The sequence below is a fragment of the Leiobunum rupestre genome, chromosome 11 (assembly GCF_980474605.1).
Source record: "Leiobunum rupestre chromosome 11, qqLeiRupe1.1.hap1, whole genome shotgun sequence".
NCBI lineage: Eukaryota > Metazoa > Arthropoda > Arachnida > Opiliones > Sclerosomatidae > Leiobunum > Leiobunum rupestre.
This window is the reverse complement of record NC_143394.1, coordinates 38,942,625-38,965,679: the sequence shown is the minus strand read 5'-3', so window position 1 is coordinate 38,965,679 and position 23,055 is coordinate 38,942,625. Positions and strand designations below refer to the sequence as shown.

At 37.3% G+C, this 23,055-nt stretch overlaps 1 protein-coding gene across 1 annotated transcript in view; it reads right to left on the bottom strand.

The window, feature by feature from the left end:
* Nucleotides 1-22,812, bottom strand: part of nAChRbeta1 (nicotinic acetylcholine receptor beta1) — a 60,472-nt gene extending 37,660 nt beyond the window's left edge. The window contains exon 1 of the mRNA XM_090163497.1: nt 21,844-22,812. Coding sequence (XP_090019623.1) covers nt 21,844-21,898 — 55 coding nt within the window. The 5' untranslated portion in view covers nt 21,899-22,812. The remainder of the gene's footprint in view (nt 1-21,843) is intronic.
* Nucleotides 22,813-23,055: the final 243 nt, after the last annotated feature.

Below are 23,055 nucleotides of genomic sequence, written 5' to 3'. Positions count from 1 at the left end.
AGTTAATGATCACTTGGTATTATAGACCGTTTCGCAAATTGCTCACAGGGACACAATCAAATAGATGGAACACTGTTAAAAATAAAGGTTTTAATTTAGACCTCTAAAGTGGTTAAAACTTTTTCCAATATTTAAGACCATTCTGGGTTTTATCATAAAACATATTTAAACCTTCTGCTCCCCAAATTCAGTCCTATCGTGGAGTGTTTAAGTACTTATTTTACACTCTTTTATCCATTTTACTTCATAAACAGTAAGAAGTTAATCCTTTTTAACTTTATTTTCAGTCCTTTATAGGCCTTATTTAATTAATTTTTTTTATTATTCAATATATATTAGGCTGGTTTTCGTTCGGGGGAAATAGCTGAATGAGCGTACCTGAAGTCGTTGACCGAAGGGAGTTGATCACGTAAAGTATAATTTCATGCTTTCAGTATTTTATATACACATAGCCAAAATTCTTTAGTGCCGATATTTGGGTTATCATAGTTTGACGCCTGAATCAATATCGCCTATAATTAAAATCTGTTATCAAATTTTTAAAGACTTAATCTTAGTTAAATATTCCTGGTGATTGGCATTTCTTCGCATTATGTTATTTTAAAGAAAATATTAAAAAAAGAAATAACGTAGTATTCAAATACAAGTCTCGAAATTGGTCCATATAAATTTTTTCTTCGTTTAAGGGAATTAAATGGGTATTCAAAAGGACTAAATGTTAGAGCATAACTTTTTTATACCTTTACCACCAGGACTGTAAAAGGTTTATTCTTATGGCTCGTTCCCATTCAATACCCCAAAAGGTATTGTATTAAACATGAAAGAGTAAAATGGGTCTAAAATAATTGATTAGACCGTTTTTAGTAACCAAATGGTTTGAAATAAATTAAAAGTCCAATTTTGGTCGTTTTATAAACCTTTATTTTTAACAGTGAAGACTTAAGGTATTTAAAAGTATTCTTCTAATGGCGTTATCCTATTGCAATATTTTACTTCAGTCGACGATAGTTCTTTCGGCGTTTCAGCTGACGTCTGGGGTAATTCCTGAGGGAGGAGTGTATGAGTGGGAGCACGAAATGCATCGAGACATAAATAGCCCTTTGAATTATTCGTTCTTCCTTTAAAGATAGCTTATAGGCGCTTTCCCGCATTTCATACCGGTAATGGAGATTGGCTCTTGTCGAGCTGGATGGATAACGGAAATACGCTTATGATGGCATTTCCGGTTTGCCTTAATAAAGTTTCCGTCGTCTATCGAACCCATTTCTTCCCCCCACCGCACCCCCCGGCTTTACCAGACACATATCTCGGAGGCAAACGGATCAAGTTTTGCCAAGAAGACAATTTTTGCGCCCTCCTAGACAGAAATTCGACGTACAACTTGTCCAGGAAAAGCAACTGCGGCAAACAAAAACGACTGATCGTTAATTTGACACGAAGCGTGACAAACGCTTTATTTTGGGGGTTTCTTTATTTCCACTGATGGCGTGGTCGTGGTCCCTCTTTCCTTCACCCCTTTTAGCCCGCGACCTTCTCACTTCGACGTGTTCGTGTGACAGAATGGATGAATCCCTGCGAGGTATCGAGACAACGTAGCTACGTTTCTTTTTCTGATTCAGCCCTTTTTTTCTGGTTTTATAGAATAGCTTTTAATGTATCTCTTAAGTAATACAATGGTAATAAAACCTTTTATTGTAAAAAGAAAAAAGTGGATTTTCGGCAGAATATGCTTTCGATGAGGTTACAAAATTTAAGACTAATAAAATTTAATTTAAAAGGCTGTATCTAGCCTAGTGCTCGGAATTGTTTATTCATTATCCACAAATTTTCTGATTTATTTAAAAAACGTTGGTAAAAAGAATATCATTTTAACTTATTTAATTGTGTTTTTTTACGCAACCAAGCATTTATTTGAGTAAAAGTGGTATTTATTTAAATAATTGTTTGTTTTATTTAAATAATAGGCTTATTCACTTTCGATATTTTTAAACATTTTACAATTTTTATTCAACTATTGGTTATTTAAATAAATATTATTTAAATATCGCCGAGCTTATTTTATTCATGGATAAAAATTAATCGACTGCCGAACACTAATCTAGCCTCCCGACATCAAATCAGTCGCACTTTTTGTGAAACCTACACTCTTAAAAAAAAAGGTGTATTTTCAAACCTTTAAGGGTTTTTTCTTGTCCCATATTTAACACCTTAACAGGTTTATAAAGGATGTTATTCTACACCTTAAAAAGCAGTTTTCCTGCTAGGGTGTTTATTTACACTGTTTGGGGTGCTTATGTCCTCCGTTTTGGTTCCGTTGTTATACAGTTTGTGGTATAAACCTATTCCCTTCAGGGTTATTAGCTACTCCCTTTAGCGTACAAGACTACTCCTTTTAGGGTACCAAACGACTCCCTTCAGGGTGTTACACTACCCCCTTAAGGGTTCTATAATACTCCCTTTAATGTTTTAAACTAATCCCTTTAAGGTTCTAAACTACTGCCTTACGGGTGCTACAATACTCCCTTTAAAGTGTTAAAATACTCCTTTTAGGGTACTAAACTACTGCCTTAAGGGAGCTACACCCTACCAGGTGTTAAATTTGGGACAATAAAAATTAAATTAACATTAAAGAGTGTTTTTTTACAGATATTACACCCTTAGTATACCATTAAAAAAACCCTTTTTTTAAGAGTGCAATCTAGTTAATTAGTGCAGGAGGAAAAGCTCTGAAAATTTACAGATATTAATTTCATTTTAATTTGAAATTGATAATAATTTGAAAATATACATAAAATCTGGCGAAATGTATCTGAATTTTTATAACGGACCACAGATGGAAAATTTAAATCTAATCTCCGTTACCGTTCTCGGTAGATAAAGTTACGTTCAAAATTGCATATCAAACGTGTCGCTATATTTAGCCGCTGATTATTTCAATAATAAGTTTATAATAATAATAATATATATTTCGCAACACAAAATTTGCAGGCAACCACTGAGGCAAAGCCTACACAGCCTATCAATGTCTAACTGAACTTAAACACTTATTATGTTAGTCTCGTACATTATCACGGTGCTATGGTAAATATCGATTGATATTTAAAGGACTTCATATTTGATATTTTTTATTTGTTCAAGATTAAAATATTTTTTATGAAACTGAGATAATAATAATGATAAATAATAATAATCAGCTAAGCTAATACCCAAGGCACCACCCTACATGTTTAATTCCCGCCTCCACACATTTTCAGGAGGGTAATTTCATTCCCTACATGAGCCAAAAAAAACCTCTTTAGTATTCATCGATCTAATCAACTTTTGAATCCCAAATATTTCCATTTTGTCGAATATTCGGTCAGCCCTCGTAAAAATAAATCGTAATTTCATGCCAGTTGGGCAGTTATAATATTTGCCATTATCGGTAGCGAGAACTTTCGCTGGTTTAACAAAAGGAAGCTAGTTTCTCAGGATTCGAAGAAGACTTGGCAGGTATAGCGCGTCTTTGAGAAAGGAAAAATCTTCGGTATCGTGACCTAGAGGTTAAATTGCCAGGGATTGGGTGGACAAGTTTTTGGAGGAAATCTTGGAAAAAGAATAAAGAGTTTATCTGTCGTCCCGCGCCACGCCCCGATATGGTCTAACGTGTCTCTCTAGTTTGATGGACTTGGATCTTTTTCCAACTTTCACTTTTTGCTCCGTCGGGGAAAAAGAGCTTCCAGCGCCATCTCCCTGTCTTTGCCAGCGGTCAGGAATAGCTCTCAATTTCCGGGGTGGGCGGATGCACCAGTCGCGATGGGCCACCCTACCCGATAACTAAGAAACGTAATAAGTTGTTGAAAAAAGTTACGTGAAAAAATTGAGCCCGAAAAACCCGTTTCTGTAACAAAAAAACCGCGAAAGAAGCTGAGGACATTTTTCGATAAAAAATCGTGGCGTGAAAGGAAACTAACCGGGATGATGTTGGCCAAAAATTACCTCTACTACTCCACTGGTTTTCTTTTTATCGTTGTTCCAAATAGAAGATAGTAGAGCTTATATAAAATTGAGTAGTAAAAAGTTTGGCGTTATTTCTCGCGAAACCTTTCAGTCATCTCTAAGGTCACACACGGAGGTAATCGCCGTACCATTTTTATCACGCGCAATTCGCTTTTTCCACGCGCGTAAGCCCTGTTTACAAATATTCGTTTGAATTATATTTTGAAGCAATGGCGTTTGAGAACGTGTGTGGATACGCATTGAGGACAACTTTCAAGGCGCAAGTACATCTACGATGACTAATTGGTTTTGTACTATTGTAACCTTAAAAGTAACTGAAATAAATTGATTGATTTAAAACTTCTATGAATAGAGTAAAGTTTTTCCGTGTTATCAAACTTCAATATTTAGACAATTTTAACAAATTCACTTCAATAAAAGAGGCTTTAACCAGCAACAATGCATTTCTTTATACTTAGGGAGAAATCGATCCATTGGTTCCATTTCTACCTGGAACGAGTGGGGTAGGAAAAATATTAGTTTAAGTAAAAGTATTCTTGATTCTAGGTCATAAACGTGAAACCTTCTCAATTTTATTGTTCAAAAGTGGTGTTCAGACTGACTTAATCAGAGTGAACTTATAGTTGAACGTGAGTATTAATAATGTAATAGGAATATAAAGTCACAGTTTAGCACTATTCGCCATATTAGCAATGAACAAAAAAATAAACAACGGCGTGGAATATATGGTTTATAAGTGGAATAATATTTCACTGCTGATCGGATTTAAATGTTGTATAAACCTTTTACCATAAGTGTATAATATTTTTATATAAGTGTGACATTTCATATTCTTCAGATGCATAAGTTTTACTGAGAGCTATTCACAAGACAGACTGCCGTTTTGTGTCTGCTTGGTGCTTGCTCCCCGCGTCACACGTAGCCTTTGACAGCTCCTTGCTAGGGGGAGATTTTCTTCTTGTGATGACGTCACTTCGTTACTAGCTCTCAGTAAAATTATCCCCAAAGTGACAAACTTATGTAAGAATATTATAGACTTATGCTTTTACCAAAAAGTGTGTTACAGAATTTCGCCCAAAAATATAAAGCAAACGCCAGGTCGTATTTAAGAAGGGTTTGATGTTTTAACACTCCAAATGAATCCAGGGGGAGTGGGAAACATAACATTTATTTTAAATATCAACGGGTGGATGGAAAACGTAAGAGCCTTTTGCGTCAAAAAAGGGGTGGACAGTTTAAGCCCCACCCGAAATGAAATCCTGGATACGCCCTTACAGCAAAAAAAAAGGTATTTTAATTGATGTATTCTTAAAATTTAAGTTATTGCGGAAGCCAAAAACCCTGTAGAAAAAGATTTGTGGTCTACTAACAAGTAAGTAATCCTCTCTAGGCTCTCTTCGCTCGACCAATTAGTTCCTGTAAATAATGCCGATGTTGTTAAGTCCAAATAATACGGTGTAATGTAAAATGCAATTAGGGAACTAAAGGGTTTTAGTTTATACGATACATTTATAATTATAATAGAGATTTCGTTCGAAATTATATTCCCTGTTCTGGAGGGCGGAGGCAATGGTAAATCACCGCTTAACACGCGAACGTGGAAAAAGACATTTAAGATCGGGATAAAAATAAATTTCCTCCATTACGGACCGTCCTAGCTGCAGCTCGCTATCTGACTAAATTGCTTACAAGAATGCTTTTTGCTTTTCTGAAGCGATGAGCGCTTTCCACAAAAGAGCCGCTGGGGGAACGGACGCGATTTTGAACCAGCTTTCTCTCTCTCTCTCTCTCTCTCTCTCTCTCTCTCTCTCTCTCTCTCTCTCGGACACGAGAGTGGACAATCAATAATATAGAGAAGAGGAGAGGGGGGAAGAGAAGGGACCGGAAATGACGACGTCATCGCGCTCTTGATGTATGAAACTTGGCTCGCGCTGACTTCATTAATGACACGGAAAATATGATCGTAAAAATGGTCAGGATCATGGCAGGGACACTTTTTCTATTTCCATTTCATCTCTCTCGCAACGCTTTTTTCCAGTCGTCTGGATTCACGCGATGCTCTTTGCCACGTCTCACATCGGTCAGTTAACACTCTATCCAATTCATACCATCTCTAACCTCTTTTGGAAACGGTTGGGTGTAAAGCTTTCACTAACTGCTCAGAGAGCTCGCACGCAACGTCTCTGCTTGAAAATCTTATAAATGCCGCGCATACGGCTTGCAGACTCGCTGTTTTCGGGGCTGAATTAAACCTGTTCACACCAGATAAATTATTAACTATTTGCCCAATAAATTGTTTTTACAAAAATGACCGTGAAAACTTCTAGAAATTTGCGCTTTTGCTAAAATAACGGAAAAGCCAACTTCCACAAAGCGCGAAAGACGAAAGTAAGAGAAGTTTAAAAGTAAACAGGCGCGTAGAAACGTTTGGGATCAAGGGGGTACAGCTTGTATATTGAATTTGGAGCCCTACTTTTCAACGGGCTTTTAGCACCGCTTACGGACCAATTTGGCGCCCTTTACAAGTTTAAGGCGGTACATTGTACTCCGGTACCACCTCGCTCCTACGCCAATGAAAGTAAAACAATAATAACAACTTTGTATGGGTTAAACTAAACTTTATAGAAATTAAACGAGGTAGCTCAGTCAACGGGTCTTCGAGGCGAGAAGACAACGTAAGAATAACAATAAAGTTAAAGACTTTCTAGATTTTAACAAAAATTTCGAAACCCATCGTTGGTCCGAACTTTTATGAAAATGGTATCCTTGAAGTTTGTTTAATGCGACTGCAACTAAATTAAGCTATTTATAGCTGGGGTGCCATTTGTATTTTGGATCTATATAAGCTTCTCTCGTAAAACACCCATTTAATTCTTTCTAACTTAAAGCTCGTTCTCCAATCCAAGATTTTTGGTTAATTCTATCACCAACTGCATTTAAATTAGGGTTGACCATTTTATAACTTAAATCTCGTTTTCCTATTATAATTATTTGGTAATTCTATCCCCAACTGCATTGTCATTATGGTTGAACATTTTCTAACTTAAAGCTAAGAGCCACAAACACAGCACCCCACACAAGGAGAACGCAGCTACCCTTTAAACACGCTAACGCAGTGTTGTGTTCAAATTTCATTGGACGAGCCTTTTCGGAAAGTCAATTTCCGAATTTTCCCCTTCCAACGGCAGCAGGCACTGAAGCGTCTAACCAATGAAAACTGTACGCAAAAAAATGGACGACTTGTGACGGATCACGTTCTCCTTGTGTTTGTTGCTCCTAGCTTAAAACCTGTTTTCCAATCCAAATTCTTAGATAATTTTATCCCCAACTGCATTGTCATTATGGCTGATCATTTTCTAACTTAAATCTCGTTCTCCAATCCAAAATGTGAATTATTCCTTACTTAAAGCTCTTTCAGCAATGTATAAATTATATCAATAGACTAACATGAAAAATGACTCAGGTAAAATAACGATTTCTTAGTGCGATCGTGGCCGAACGTACGTGGGCGGTATATCCCGAGATATAAAATACGCGAAGTAAACAGGCACTTTCCGTTTCTCGTAACTTGATGGTAATTACAAGATGTAGACGAGAAAAAGGGGCAATGGGACCCCGAAGGACGCGTCCATGATTGCCTGTCTTTTGAAATGACGTCACGTGGTTTTTCATTAGCCCTCTAACGGGAGGGGGGCATGGGAAGACGGAGATGGCCCGGAGGAAGTAAATAAAGGACCAAGAAGCGAGGACCATGCCGGGTTAATTCGGGTCGGTAAGGCTCAACCGGTGAAGGAGACGAGGTGGGCTAAATGGGGTGGACCTCTTACGCGCGGAGAGAGAGAGAGAGAGAGAGAGAGAGAGAGAGAGAGAGAGAGAGAGAGAGAGAGAGAGAGAGAGAGAGAGAGAGGGACAGGTCAGCTTAATTACGAAGCGGCAGAAAATTAAGCGAGTATCCGCTACGTGTCCCCCTCTACCGGCGGAAGGGGTCCTAACTCTAAACGTCTGTCAGGTCACCCAGAAGGAAAAGAGTTTTCGGGGGTTGTAATACCCCCTCGCTCCGAGTAACTCGGTATCGTAGATCCGTCCGCTTCCGAGCGAAGAAAGCGGGATGGAAAAACTTTGCGAGTAACGTCTCAATTCCCCCGCTTCGATCGGCGATCAATAGGGGGGGGGAGAAAAGCGGATAAAAAGGGGGGGCTAGGGTTCTTTCGTTCCTTTTTTTTTCATTTTATTCTTTCAGGCTGTTCAGGCTGCCCTGCCGGGCCCACCCGACCCTCCTCTAAATATATATAGATAGAGAAAAGAACAGATAGGGAAAAAAAGGAACCCCTGATTTATACGCAATGGCAGGGTTTGGGAAAAGAGCGGGTGGGGTGCGGCGAGTTTTCTGTTTTGAAATGAAGCGGATTAATACGGTTAGTGGATCTCTCGGGAGGATCACTCTATCCGGGGAAAAGAGAGAGCCTATATAGGACTTGGTGAAACGCGCTCGTGAAAAAAATTCCTAATCTTACGTAGGTCGCGGGCAGCCAGCGCCCCCTACTAGGGCACCCCCCGAATACTAGAAATGGGCACCGAGCTGCTTATTTTATGCAAAATTCCTTCTCTCTTCTCCTACTTTGTAGGATTACTTTTCGATTGAATCTTTTTAGTATTCTTCTTTCCTCCATCGTTTTCAGTTGGCGGGGTAATCGAATTAAATGACACCGGATTAAGAAGACGCCCCCCCTCTTCGTATTAGCAGATGCGCTAAAAGACCCCGCAGAATCACTGGAGAGTCGTCTTAGCTTGTTAATTTTACAACGTTCTCTCTCCCTTTTTTTTTCATACGTGTTTTGTAATGCCCTTAAGCCCAATTAAAATAAATACGTCGTGTTACGGCCAGTCACGAGAAAGATATCGAAACTATCTCTGATTATAAAGTGCTCGCTTGATGAGTCTAAAAAATTGACTGTTGGGCTAAAGAATTTCGTGTTTTGTGAGTGAAATTATAATTTCGAAGATGACGCCAGAGTGTGAGATAAATATTCCAAATATTTACCGTAGGCTCGGGCCCACTATCGATGACCCTGATCCTGTGTAACTACATAATTTGATCCGGAACCACATTTGTAAATTTAGTCGCTTCAAATACACTAATAGATTTTCCAACAGTTAACGGTGTATTTCTGAGTAAATCAGTATTCCAATAACGATAAAAATGCATAAAAGTGTACACTTCTTGAACCGGAGTACGTAATTAAATAATTTTAATTTATATATATCTTGGGACTTTTGAAAATTTACTCGGTCGGAAAACCCTTAAACCTTTTAATTTTAGCTGTATTTTTCATGGAAAAAAATATGATTAATTTCGAAAGCTTTATGTACAACGTCAATGGTTATTCTTGTCTAAAATTATTAGCCGCTCCCCCTGGCGGCGCTATCGGCGTCACTGCGTGAAACTCATTGAACACGCGTAATAGCTTAATTAGTGCAGTCTTTATACGCCTTTCTTTCGGTTGGAACCCCTCGGGGCTACTAGAGAGAAAAAACAGTTTGCTAAGACTAAAAAAAAACAGCGCTGGTGTAGATCCAAAAAAAAATATTATATCAAATATTTCTAAGCCTGATTTGAGGCGAGTTAGCTCACGAGATATGTCGATTAAGAGCGGGCGACAGAGCGGCGGGGGTGGTCGCCTATTATAAGGCTTACGGTGCCACGATTGGCATTTTGTAAAACACCGCAGCTCCAAACTCGTTTTGATCCTTCGTGACAGCTCCTCAAAATTGGCGCCTCTCACGAAGAAACGTTCCCTAAATCTGGTTTCCCACCGTTCAAATATTCTACAAAAGGTTTAATACGCTTTCTTCCCATAGCCTTACGAAATATTCAAACTTTTCAACTAAATTTTGGCCAACGAAAACGTCGATATATTAGTTTTTATAAGTTTCCGGAGTTTTTAAGCTCGCAAATTTTATCGATTCAACTTTACGTCCAAGTTTATAATCCGACTTATTTTCATTATTTTTCAAAGCTTGATTTTTTTACGAAAACAGGGTAAATACAAAAAAAGGCTGGAAAAGTTGGTTTTGGGTCAAACCATAAGTAATATTATAATATAAGTAGGACACTTGGGAAAGTATTTTTGCTATAAGAGAATAGCGATTTCGTGAACTATACTGCAGTTAATTATTTCACTTCCACTCGCTGATTTACCATTTAAGGTAAAGGCTTAGGTAAATAAAAAAAGTACAGAATCTTACGCTTATTTGGGCAAAGAAAAATATATTTTATAATTTATTCGAAATATTAAATTAATAATTAAAAGCATTCGTTTTGTTTTTACGGGTAATTTTGAATTTTAGACTTAAACGATATTAATACTTTTTTTACGAATTCTTTAAATTTGAATTTGGTTGACCGCTACTGGGGAAAAATAAATCTCCAACATAAATGAATTAAGTTTTGGATTTCGTAGTTCTTCTACTAGTTTTTCATTGTCTAAGAAAGGTGGTAGTAGGAAAAAAAACAAGCGTAAGACTACGAGTATCATACTTATTATATTTATGTTACTTATGCTAAAACTGAAAGGCTTATGTACTTGTAACACTGCACTCCTGCCTTTAAGAGGATTAAAATGATGCACTTTCGTAAAATTCCTCCAATAACCAGCACTTATCAGCTAGGCTTATACCTAAGCCACCACTTTAGGCCCAAGTCATCTATAGCGACTTATATTGCCTTTTCAAACAGGTGGCCGGATTACAATGCGTAGGAGGGTGGTGGTAAGCCCTTCACGCCACGCGAGCCAACAGCTCCCTACAATAACTATTACCGTTAAACTCGACAAGTTTTTATGGGAAGGGAAAACCGAAGAACTCGGGGAAAAACCCCTTACACCAGTGGGAAGAGAACTTGCTAATACAGAAAGTAAAAAAGGTTTCAAACTATTATTCGTCTACATACACTATTGGGGAAAAATATTGTTAACCATTCTGGATTAACGAGAGCCGTTAGAAGTTGTACAGTTTATTTTCCTCTTCCCTTAAATGAAAATGTGGAAATGATTCCTAAACATTTACCTACTGATCATCAATTATTTATTTTAGGGAATGGGCTGCCTACCAAGAATAAAACTGTTTGACAATCAGTGGTGGATATAAATTTAGTTAGGTCTTTGCTTCGCAGAATTTCTGCAGTTGAACAGAAATAATTAATAATTAATAATAATAAATAATAATCAGCTAGGCTAATACCCAAGGCACCACCTTAGCCTAAGTCATCAAGCGACTTTTAAAGCCATTAATTCAGGTGGCCGGATTACAATGCGTAGGAGGGTGGTGGCCAGCCCTTCAAGCCACGTGAGCCAAAATCTCCCTACACTAACTATTACCGTTAACGTTAACAAGTTTTTATGGAAGAGCTCGGGGGAAAATCCCTTAAATCAGCGGGGAGAGAACTGGCAAACTCAACGTAGAAGGAGTAGTTCCGAGTTTCTACCCAGTGCCACAAATTGGGATCGAACCCGGCTCCTCTTGTTGCGTGGCGAAAGCGCTAACCACTCCGCCACTCCACTTAGCCACCAGTTAATTTAAACAAATATTTAAAATCTCATAAGAGGTTCCGTAAGTACTAGCAGCAAATATGTCATTATTATATTTTAAGGATTTAAGGATAAAATATGTCATTATTATATTTTAAGGATTTAAGGATAAAATATGTCATTATTATATTTTAAGGATTTAAGGATAAAATATGTCATTATTATATTTTAAGTATTTAAGGATAAAATATGTCATTATTATATTTTAAGGATTTAAGGATAAAAATGTCATTATTATATTTTAAGGATTTAAGGATAAAATATGTCATTATTATATTTTAAGGATTTAAGGAAAAAATATGTCATTATTATATTTTAAGGATTTAAGGAAAAATATGTCATTATTATATTTTAAGGATTTAAGGATAAAATATGTCATTATTATATTTTAAGGATTTAAGGATAAAATATGTCTTTATTATATTTTAAGGATTTATGGATAAAATATGTCATTATTATATTTTAAGGATTTAAGGATAAAATATGTCATTATTATATTTTAAGGATTTAAGGATAAAATATGTCATTATTATATTTTAAGGATTTAAGGATAAAATATGTCATTATTATATTTTAAGGATTTAAGGATAAAATATGTCATTATTATATTTTAAGGATTTAAGGAAAAATATGTCATTATTATATTTTAAGGATTTAAGGATAAAATATGTCATTATTATATTTTAAGGATTTAAGGATAAAATATGTCTTTATTATATTTTAAGGATTTATGGATAAAATATGTCATTATTATATTTTAAGGATTTAAGGATAAAATATGTCATTATTATATTTTAAGGATTTAAGGATAAAATATGTCATTATTATATTTTAAGGATTTAAGGATAAAATATGTCATTATTATATTTTAAGGATTTAAGGATAAAATATGTCATTATTATATTTTAAGGATTTAAGGATAAAATATGTCATTATTATATTTTAAGGATTTAAGGATTTAAGGATTTTCCTTTGTTGGAAATTCTCTCTTTTAAACACGAAGTTAGAAACTTAATTTTTTTTTATCCGCATGCTTAATTTTATAACAGTAGCGTATTAATAGTAGACTGTGAAAGGGGGGAGAGTCGGAGCGGTCGGTGTGAGATATTCCGCTCGGTCGGCTGCGAAAGTTGCGAGTCCTGGAATTGTTTGGGAGTCGCGTAATTCGCGAATGAATGGACCCCGAGATGCAAAACACGCTCGACAGTAAAACTGTATTTCCAACCTGTAATGCTTTTTTTCCACGCCTCTCCACGTGACCGCAAAAATAAATTCGTATAACGAGCATGCACCTACCGCTTCACGTTCACTGCCAATCTGTTTCGCGTACATACGGTTAGCTTTAGCAGCCTCGGCTTCGTATTCTTTTACGTTTATTCTTAGTTTCCGCCTACGCCACTTTGCTGCAGAAAGCTAGGAGCAACAAACACAGCACTGCCCACACAAGGAGAACGCAACCCGTCAAAAGTCGTGGATTTTATTGTGTACGTTTTTCATTGGCGAGACGCTTTAGCAACTGCTGCCGTCGGAAGGGGAAAACTCGGAAATTGTCTTCCCCCCCGCCCGTAAAACGTTCAGCGTTAAGGCTCGTGACGCTCGTCCAATGAAATTCGTACACAACCCTTCGTTAGCTTGTTTAAAGGCTAGCTGCGTTCTCCTTGTGTTTGTTGCTCCTAGCAGAAAGTGTCCGGCGATTATTTGTCGTTCTGAGCATAGGGCAGTCCTGTTTCTTCCGTTTTGGAATGTTAAGAATTTTGACTCTATAAAATATTTATACTACCTTTAGTTCTATTGTTTTTAGGTAGAAAATATTATGCTAAGTATATAAAAAATTATAATGCTAAAATTAAATTTATGTGAAACATTTTGCTAGACATTTTCAGGATATTTGGTGATATTCTGTACCATGCGCATCATAACCCGTCCATTATAAACCCTGTATAAAGAGCTTTTTAAAATTGTGATAAATATATTTTGTAGCAGTTATTCCTTACACTCGACTGACGATTTAGTTTCGATGGTATACGTTTAAAATAATTAGGTTCTTTCTGCAACTATTAAGTGATGACCTGAAAAAAGTTATTTTTATTTTAGTGTTATATGAATAACGTACTTGATTCAACCCATAATAACTTGTTGGTGTTAACGGTAATAGTTAGTGTAGGGAGCTCATGGCTCGCGTGGCATGAAGGGCTTGCCACCACCCTCCTACGCATTGTAACCCTGCCACCAGATTAAGGCATTAAAAGTCGCTAGATGACTTGGGCCTAAGGTGTTGCCTTGGGTATAAGCGTAGCTGATTATTATAATGTACTTGATTCAACCCATAACAACGTACTTGATTCAACCCATAATAACGTACTCGACTCAACCCATAATAACGTACTTGATTCAATTTGGTATTTAAAATATTCTACTATAACGTACATTTGTAATACGACATCTAACTAAACCTGGGACTATGAGCAATGAAATGTCATCCTATTTATTTAAGCAACCGCCCTCTGAAAACCAAAAGGCCTGCTCAAAATGGTATTAGAGACAGCTTGACTGGGCTTAGATATAAACAAAAATATCGCGTATTCAGAAGGCTGGTTTTAGCCGCAAATAATTTAGCACTTCGTTGGGACGATTTACAGTGTATATACTTGGCTAAAAGGTTAGGACTTGAGAGTCGGAATGGCCAACGACTGCAGCGCGCTATAACTTATAAAGAGAGATAAAGGCTCATGGCCGTAGAAAGTAGAGTGTGCGGCAAATAGGCCCTAAGCGCGTTGCTTTCCGCCGAGGAAGAATTAATAACGTTGGCAAGCTTTTAACTCTTCTCCGTCTCTCTCTTCACTTAGCGCGGCCTGATTGCCTTCAATCGATACTTCTTGCCGCAGAAATCTCTGGCACTGATCCACTCTCAATTTATTAGGCTTAACTCCGCAACCGGGCGCTGGTGGCTCGACTGCAGCGGAGGGTCCTTTGATTCGATAAACACGGCAATCATCCATTTTCTTTGGCTTTTCGATTTCATCTTAGTCCAGCCAACGTATACCCATCCTTCGTCGAATCTTCCGATCCTAAAACTCCGCCGTTTTTAGCTTAATAAGATTGACTTCTATTTCGGGCCGTTTCTAAACGGATCTACTACTGATTTGGGAGAGGGTTTGGCTGGGATAGCAACGTCAAATGCTATTTTATTCTAGTTCTCAAAAACTAACGTTTGGTTCCAAACTAAAACGACAGCCTAAAGCCCACTAATTACCTAGGATGATAAAATTGGCGAATAAGTAGATAAGTCCATAATGAAAAGGGACAATAAAGCTAAACCCTAAATAAATTTGAAGAAATTTAAAAACTTACTAATAGCTCGTACCGATAGGTCTTCGAGCAAACAAAAAACGCGAAACTCGGACCAAATAGATCTTCGAGTGAATAATTAAATTAAAATAAATTAAATAAAATAGCCAGAAAATCCAATGGTAGACCGGTTTCATCCTATTTGGGACTCGTCAGTATCGTGCGGGAAATCTGGCTCGCGACTATAACACCGAATAGAGAAACTAAGCCTAAATATTAAAAATTTCAAAACGAGTTGCATAGCAACGGAAAGCCGAATAGGGGGAGAGTGGTGTAGATTAGTATATAATTTTAAAAGCAATTTTTGTCAAATTGACAATTTAGTAATTCTAAACCAATACGTGAGAGCTGGTTTGCCCAAATAGCACGAGGAAGATTCAATTGGTACTAGTTATTCGTTTGCTAACTTATATGATACACCAGGGTACAGAAATAAATAAAATGATAGTAAAACAGTAAAACGTTTAAATGACTGCAGCCTATTCTTACTAGTTTGTCGTCGTGAGCTCTGCTGTACCAAAAGATACTAGCGAACCATCTAAAAGATTACTAGTTGGTTTTTTAGGCTAGTGTGAACAATTTTATATAAATTCGAATTCCAAATCGTTTACAATGGCTAATCTATAATAATAATAATAAAAATAATATTCAGCTAGACTAATACCCAAGGCACCACCCTAGCCCTAAGTCATCGAGTGACTTTTATTGCCTTCAATTCAGGGGGCCGGGTTAAGTGGGGTATTGAAACATTTTAGTTGGGTTTATTTTTTTATTAATTTATCTAATAAGCGTTTGTCAATAAAATCTGACGCATGCGCCGGTAGGATGGTTCTTTGACGTCCTAGTCATACGTCACTGTGTAAAATAAAATCATTATAGTTCTTATTGAAGTTGACAGATGGCTGTGCGGCAATTTAATCTCGCTTATTTTATTATCTGCTTATTATTCTGCTCCTATAGTTAACTTTTGTTTTTCCAAATCGATTTTTCTTATGAATCGCGAAAACATCCCGTTTGAAACTTAGATCAATTTGTAGGAAAATCTAGTACATTGGGGGCCAATATTTTAACGTATTTTATTTTTGACTATGAATAATTATTTTAATAACATAAAACAATACAGACTTAAAATTCTAGCTATCCTTAAAACGCCTGGTAGTCGACTTCACCCTAAGCAACGAAGTACCGCGTGTAGAACACTTTTACAGGCGTTTGACCTATTTATATTCTACTTTTGAAAAAAGGATAAGTTTATTTTCCCGAAACAAAATATAAATTTGGTAATGTAAATATTGTATTTACTTCGTTTGGAAAACAAAACCTATAAATTCGGCGAAATATAAGATTACGATATACGTATAATAATGGAAGGTTTCGTTCACTATACATAAAACATAACTTCGAGAAGCAAAAAGGTTATAAAAATTCTCGAATAAAAAACCCGGTAGATTCGCCTTGAGTATATTAACGTTCTTTCGGTTTGGTAGAACGATTTAACCTTCTAGTTTTTTTCTTAACTCTTCGCATTAAAAAGTTTAGGGGAAGTTTTGGTCCAAAGGATATCTGCTTAGCCTAGCACCTTAAAGAAAGTTTAAGAAAAGCTCTGCCCTTTTTGAACGGAATGTATAAGCGTAGGCGGAATCAGGAATAAAGGTAGAGAGAATCTTCAGTGGCTTAACCGTTCCGAGCGAAAAAAGCTAATATTTTTGTCAGTTGCAGATTGATGGCGGCAAATTGTTATTCAGAAGGGGAGAGCCGGAGAAACCCCTGAGCCGATACGCGAACGTGTTCGGAAATTTTTATAGGCTTTTTGGAGGGTAGCCCTTTTTCAAATTTCCAAGTTGGACGATGACCGTATAGCCGCTAGGCCCTCCTCCAAAAAACCCAATAGTTTGATGGTTTTTATTCGCCATTTTAACCCTCGTTTTTTATCTCATATATAGAATAAAAAGATGGAGTAAAGAATAATTGAAAATTTTCTTCCGCTAAGGGATTTTTTTTGCTGGATAATCATGTGGGATTTCTAAAAGATGGCGATTTAAAAATTTTGATTTTCTCAGTAGTTTTTTTTCATACTTTAATTTCGTATTGTTAGATTTATATAGAAATTGAAAATACTATTATTATATCAAGGATGTCTTTGTTTATACTGTCGGGAATTAGCTTACTGTTAAAGCATGTAGCCGCGCTAAAACATTTATCAATACAGTTATTCCTCTTAAATATAAATATATGATTTGGGTACATTTGTTCGAATTTCATTCGTCCGAACGGTGGTATTAATGTCCGAATGAGCATTTTTCCGAATGCCGGAAAACAGGATCGTATGTCCGAAAACATATTTCATTTGCCCGAAAAATGTATCACAACTTTTGTTGGTGATCTAGTCGTTCAATTTATATTAACTTTACTGGAGAATTTCATTTCTTCGAATAATCGTTTGTCCGTTTTTTCGAAAATTAGGAATTGGTTGTTTTTTTTTTAAATATTGTTAATATAAGAAAATAGTAACATTAACGTGAACCTAACCTAATCTAACCTAACCTAACCTAACCTAACCTAACCTAAAATATCCACAACATTCAACGCAATTCCCACTTACTAACAAACAACGATATTTACAATGAATTTTTTTATTTTTAATTCTTGCACTAAAAAAAATCCGGACCAAAAAAACAGCAATAAGAAATACTAATTTAGCGACAGAATTCGGACAAGTGATGCTACCGATTTGGACGAATGAAACAAACAATTGAAACATTTGTTATTTCGGCGGTTCGGACGAATGAAATTCGAATATTTGTTCCACCGTTCGGACGATTGAAATTCGAACAAATGTACCTAACCCAATTATATACCATATTTATTTTGATCATAATAATACTTGGAAAAAACTAAAGTATTTACCATCAAACTATAGGATAAGCTACATTTTGACACAAAAGACGATACTAATAGGTACTCCTCGCGTTGATTGAATCGTTTGTCAATTGGTCAATAACAAGTTTTAAGTTTTCCAAATATAATACTCTGAAATGGTTCTCTGACGATATGATTTGGCTATTTTGAATTTTAGCTTCCTTTGCCATTAATAGATGGCACCACACTCTCCACTATCGTCGCTTTTTTTCGAAGAATCGAATAGATTTATGACCATCTCTAAAAATACTGGCCTTTTCATATTACAGGTACCAATGATAGAGTTGCTTTAAATTTACTTTTTGAAAAGTCTCAGAGTTTTTACTGTTTATAAAAATAGAATACGGGTTTTTAGGTATAATATTATTTATCAAAACATTGATAAATTTGGAAAAAATTGTAAAATTTTAAACGGTACTTCGACCAATAGGCCTTCGAGTAGTAATCGAAAAATAAATTATGTATTTTTGCTCGAAGTACTGTTTAACGTTTTGTAAATTTTTCCAAATTTATCCAAGTTTCAGCTTCTTTGTCCCATATTTTTATGGACTTTTCTACCTTTACGCATTTTAAAATTTCATTGAATTACGGTCCACCAGTGGTTCGTATTCATTCAATAAAAACATTATAGAGCGCACACTAAACCACTTTTCTCTGATATGAAAACTTTAATATGGACGTAATACCTAATAGTATAACGTCTGATATGTATAATCCTTTCGAAATATTAAATAGAGAACAAAAATAAATATGTCACGCGTAATACCGACTACCCGAAAGTGCCTTATTGTAATTCGAGTTTGTTTCTAAGGTCAATGCTTTATCAAAACCTAAGGTTATACAATAATTTACTCAAAAAATTATCGGTGAACTCTAGATCACCATTAAAATTGTATTATAGTAAAATTATTTGTAAGTTGTCATAATCACAATTAAACAAATGTTTTAGTTATTTTTTGATTTGGTTATTTTGTATAATAAATCATTTAATATAATTGGCCCTTACCGCCTGAGCCTATAAGTCATCCTAGACTTGGCCCTTTATAACAATTGTAAGACCTGAATTGGTAAACCGAAATAAAATAATAATCATAATAATATTATTTCTGGTAGTCTTGATTTGAAGCAGGTGGCAAATCTAGCGTACGATAGATGTCCTATTTAAAGGGAATATAACCTTTGGTATTTAAAGGGAATATAATCTTTGGTATTTAAGGGGAATATATCCTTAGGTATTTAGTGTGGAATACAAAACTTCCTACATTGGCCTATCCATTATATGGTTTTAGGTATTTCTGGATCTAGTTAGTGAATTCTTGCTCAAATTGTTAGCGGTCTTCCGTAAAGAATGCGTTGAGGTTATAATCCCTTTAAGCAGCTCCTCCAACCTAGTGTATTAAGTCTGACTCGTTGAGTTTACAATAACGGTATATTTGCCAGTACTAGTCTTATGACCGACGCTAAGCGTCAAATTTTAATCGACAATTATAATAAACATCTTTTTGTTTAAACAAAAATAAGTTAAAATATTAAAATTTTCACTCTTGCCTTATGTTTATCAACAAAAATTGTAGTAGATTAATTATTTGTTTAAAGTCTTATGAGTAAATTTAATTGCTGTAGTAACCCCAAAAGTGACGTATTTACCATAATGGTGTCAGCGTTTTAGAACTGATTGTTTCTAAAAGTAGAAATGGTGACTTTAACTTAGGAAGTAGTTAGCGGTTTTATTCATTTTAAGCCACTCAACGGAAACAATACTGCCATCTATCTGATGAAAAAATTAGCGAATAAGTAGATTAGTCCATTATGAAAAGGGATAAAAAAGCTAAACCCTAAACAAATATGAAGAAAATTAAAAACTTACAAATAGCTCGTACCAATAAGTTTCTTTATCAAAAATTATTCTTTTTAAAAATCCATTACTTTAGTATTGTCAAATTAGGAAATTATATTTTAGCCACAAATAACGACTAAAATAAGCGAAACTCGGACCAAATAGATCTTCGAATGAAAAACTAAATTAAATTAAATAAAATAGCCAGAATGTCCAACGGTAGACCGGTTTCGTTCTATTTGGGACTCGTCAGTACCGTGCGGGAAATCTGGCTTGCGACTATCACACCGAAAAGAGAAACTAAGCCTAAACATTAAAAATTTCAAACGAGTTGCGTAGCAACGGAAAGCCGAATAAGGGGGGAGTGGTGGAGAATAGTATATACGAAATGAAACGTTTCGCGTCTTTCTGTTTGCTCGAAGACCTATCGGTAAGAGTTATTTGTAAGTTTTTAATTTTCTTCAAATTTGTTTAGGGTTTAGCTTTTTTATGCCTTTTCATAATGGACTAATCTACTTATTCGCTAATTTTTCATCCTTTGCATTGCAGTCCATAAGTGGTTCCTTTTAACAAAACTGCCATCTATCTACCTTACATTTCAAAAGATGATACGATCCATCCATTTCGACTTCTTACGAGTCCTATCTCGATACCATTATTCGGAAAATCTTTGGTCATTAAAAATTTTTTGACATTATTACGTAAACATTAGATCTGGTTAAAAACGTGATTCTCTTTAAAATCTACAATAAAAAATAATTAATTATATGCCGAATGACGTACATCTGGCGGGAAACCGAACCGGGTTGTATGTTTATTGCGTATTGTTATAGTCTTCTAACTATAGAATTATAGTTAATAAAATAAAATAAATTATTACGTAACTAAATTGGTTCTAATTATTTTATACACCAAGTGCCGATAATGAGTTATAAAATAAAAAAATTAGTTATCTAAGTTGTTTAAATAAGGGTTAATTCTTTATTTAAGACTGCAAAGGAAATTGGGCAATGAAAACGAGACGGAAGGTTTCGAGTTTCGCCGTCTATAAACAATATCTATCGTCATTCTGGTTGGTTGGTTTTAAGTCTTAGGTCCCCCCCCCCGTCCCCCTATAAAACCTTATTTACATTTCAGGAACATTTTGTCTAAACTTGATCTCAGGGTATATATATACCGTAGGTTGGGAGGGGGCGGGAAACTCCTATAGAGATTGCCTTAATCTTTAATCTATTCATGAAAGATGTCGGGCAATCGGCTTCACCCGATCACCCTCTTTTTCAGCTTCTCTTCAGGCGAACCTGCCTCTCCTCTCCTCGCCGCTAGAGCAGTTTAACACGTCTCTATCCCTAGTTCCCCCCCCCGCCCCTTTAGGCTTCTCCTCTGAATCTCTCCAACCCCTCCCCCCCTACCCTTAGCGTTCTTCGCTGGAATGGACCCATCCCGAAGGAGGGACGAGGAGACCCCCGTTTCCATGGCAACGTTCGCTGATCTGAAAGAAGGGGCTTGTGAGGATGAGCGCGATGTCGTTGGGAGGGCAGGCGGGAGGGGGTTGATATATCCTATAGTGGGACGAAGCCTTGGTACATGTAGACGATAATCTATAGATATAGAAGCTGCGAGGAACGCTATGGAGAAGCGAAACGCTTCCGTTTCTATGATTTTACCGAAAAAGCGATGACAAATTGTCAGAATTGGAATACAATCAACAATTCCATCTAGTACTATTAGAAGTATTCTTTATTGGCGCGACTCTTAAGGAACTATTGACCTCCGGTAACTCTCGTCGACCAGTTTTATTCCAAAAAACAATGGAAGAGCTCGCTTTTAGACGATGAGCGTCAATACACTCTCGTTATTGCTTTTGATAGATCCGATTGGCTTCGAGCACTCTAACAGAGATCGGACAAACTAGATTCGAATTGTAAAACCGTAATGACCTCCCAGTTAAATTGGAAAACCGGCAATTTGGACACGTGTTTTTTGTTACGAGGGAGTCTAGACTCGAGGGATTAGGAACCAATGGTTTACCCAACTAGCTCGTTATTTTACACCTCAGTACGTCTATTACTTAAGGATTTATCGTTGGTTTAGCGGGGATACGATGGCTAGGGTTAATATCGAATGTGAATTTCGTAAAAATGAAGGACTCACCTCTTAAGGTCAAAGAGCAGACGAGAAAGACGACCACCGCTGGAATCTTCCTCATGACTTCCTGACAAAGTAGAGCGGCCAGTCTGGCACGGTCATTCCGGTCACTACATCCAACGGCTTGGCCTTATCACGCTGCCGCCGCTCGACGATCGGCGTCTCGCCGGACAATCTTCGATAAAGGTGCCGTTCTCGGTGGTAACCCGCATTACCGAACCCGCTACTTTTCGCGGCAACTTCTGTTGGCGGACGCCTCCGCCCGCCGGCGCGTGCAATCTCTCTCCTCTCCTCTCTCTCCTCTCTCCTCTCTCTCCTCTCTCCTCTCTCCTCCTCTCTCCACAGCCAGCAATCGAATTGGGGCTCGGCGATTCTAAGCCTCGGCTCGTTTCGGGCCTTCCTTCGTTCGTACTGACGACGAGGGAATTATTTGGGACGCGATTTCGGCGTCCACCTAGAAGAAGAACGGTGGTCACACTCGGTCGCTTCGTCCAAGTTAGTTAGGTTAGCTCAGCAGTTGAGCGAGTCCCGTCGAGAGCATAGCGGGTATGTCGGTCCGCCAAAGCGCTGCGGAGAATGTGGGTAGTTGTCGGCGTTATCGTCTGCTAGCCAAGGCCTTATCCGCCCACACCTTTCTCGGAAGCGCGCGTCTCTCCTCTTTCAGGCGGGACGCGCCGCTTTTTCGACGAAGCGCCGGGGGACGAACGAGAGGCGATTTTTTCTGGTTTTTCTTGACGCTCGCGGCCAAAAAAAGCGAGGATTCCGATCGGCGGGCGACAATCGCGACTGTCCAATATCGAGGGTTCCGCGTCGGCCGTCGAGTCCGTTCGTTTCTTGGGTCCCTCGAAGAAGAAACGGTCAACGGTACTAGGCTTACGACGCTGGGATAGAACCGAGTCCCTTCCGCGCGTTTCACTGTCGTCAGTCGCGGCGATGAGCGGCTGAAAGGGCCGAGGACATCGTCGAGCTGCTCGGCTCGAATCCGAGAAATAGGCCCCCGTTTGTTTAGAAGGAAAATTAAAAAATAAAAGTTTAAAAAAATTTAAATAATCAGGGAGGGTAGCGCGGGTGGGTTCTCTACGACTCCTTCCTCGGGATAAGAAAAGGGGGGCCTAACGCGAGGTCGGAACAAGCACTGGTGCCGCTGGAAATCGGTGACAAAACGTTTTTTTGGAGGCGAGGCGTCGACGTTTGGTCGGCTTTGCTGGTGTAGCTCCG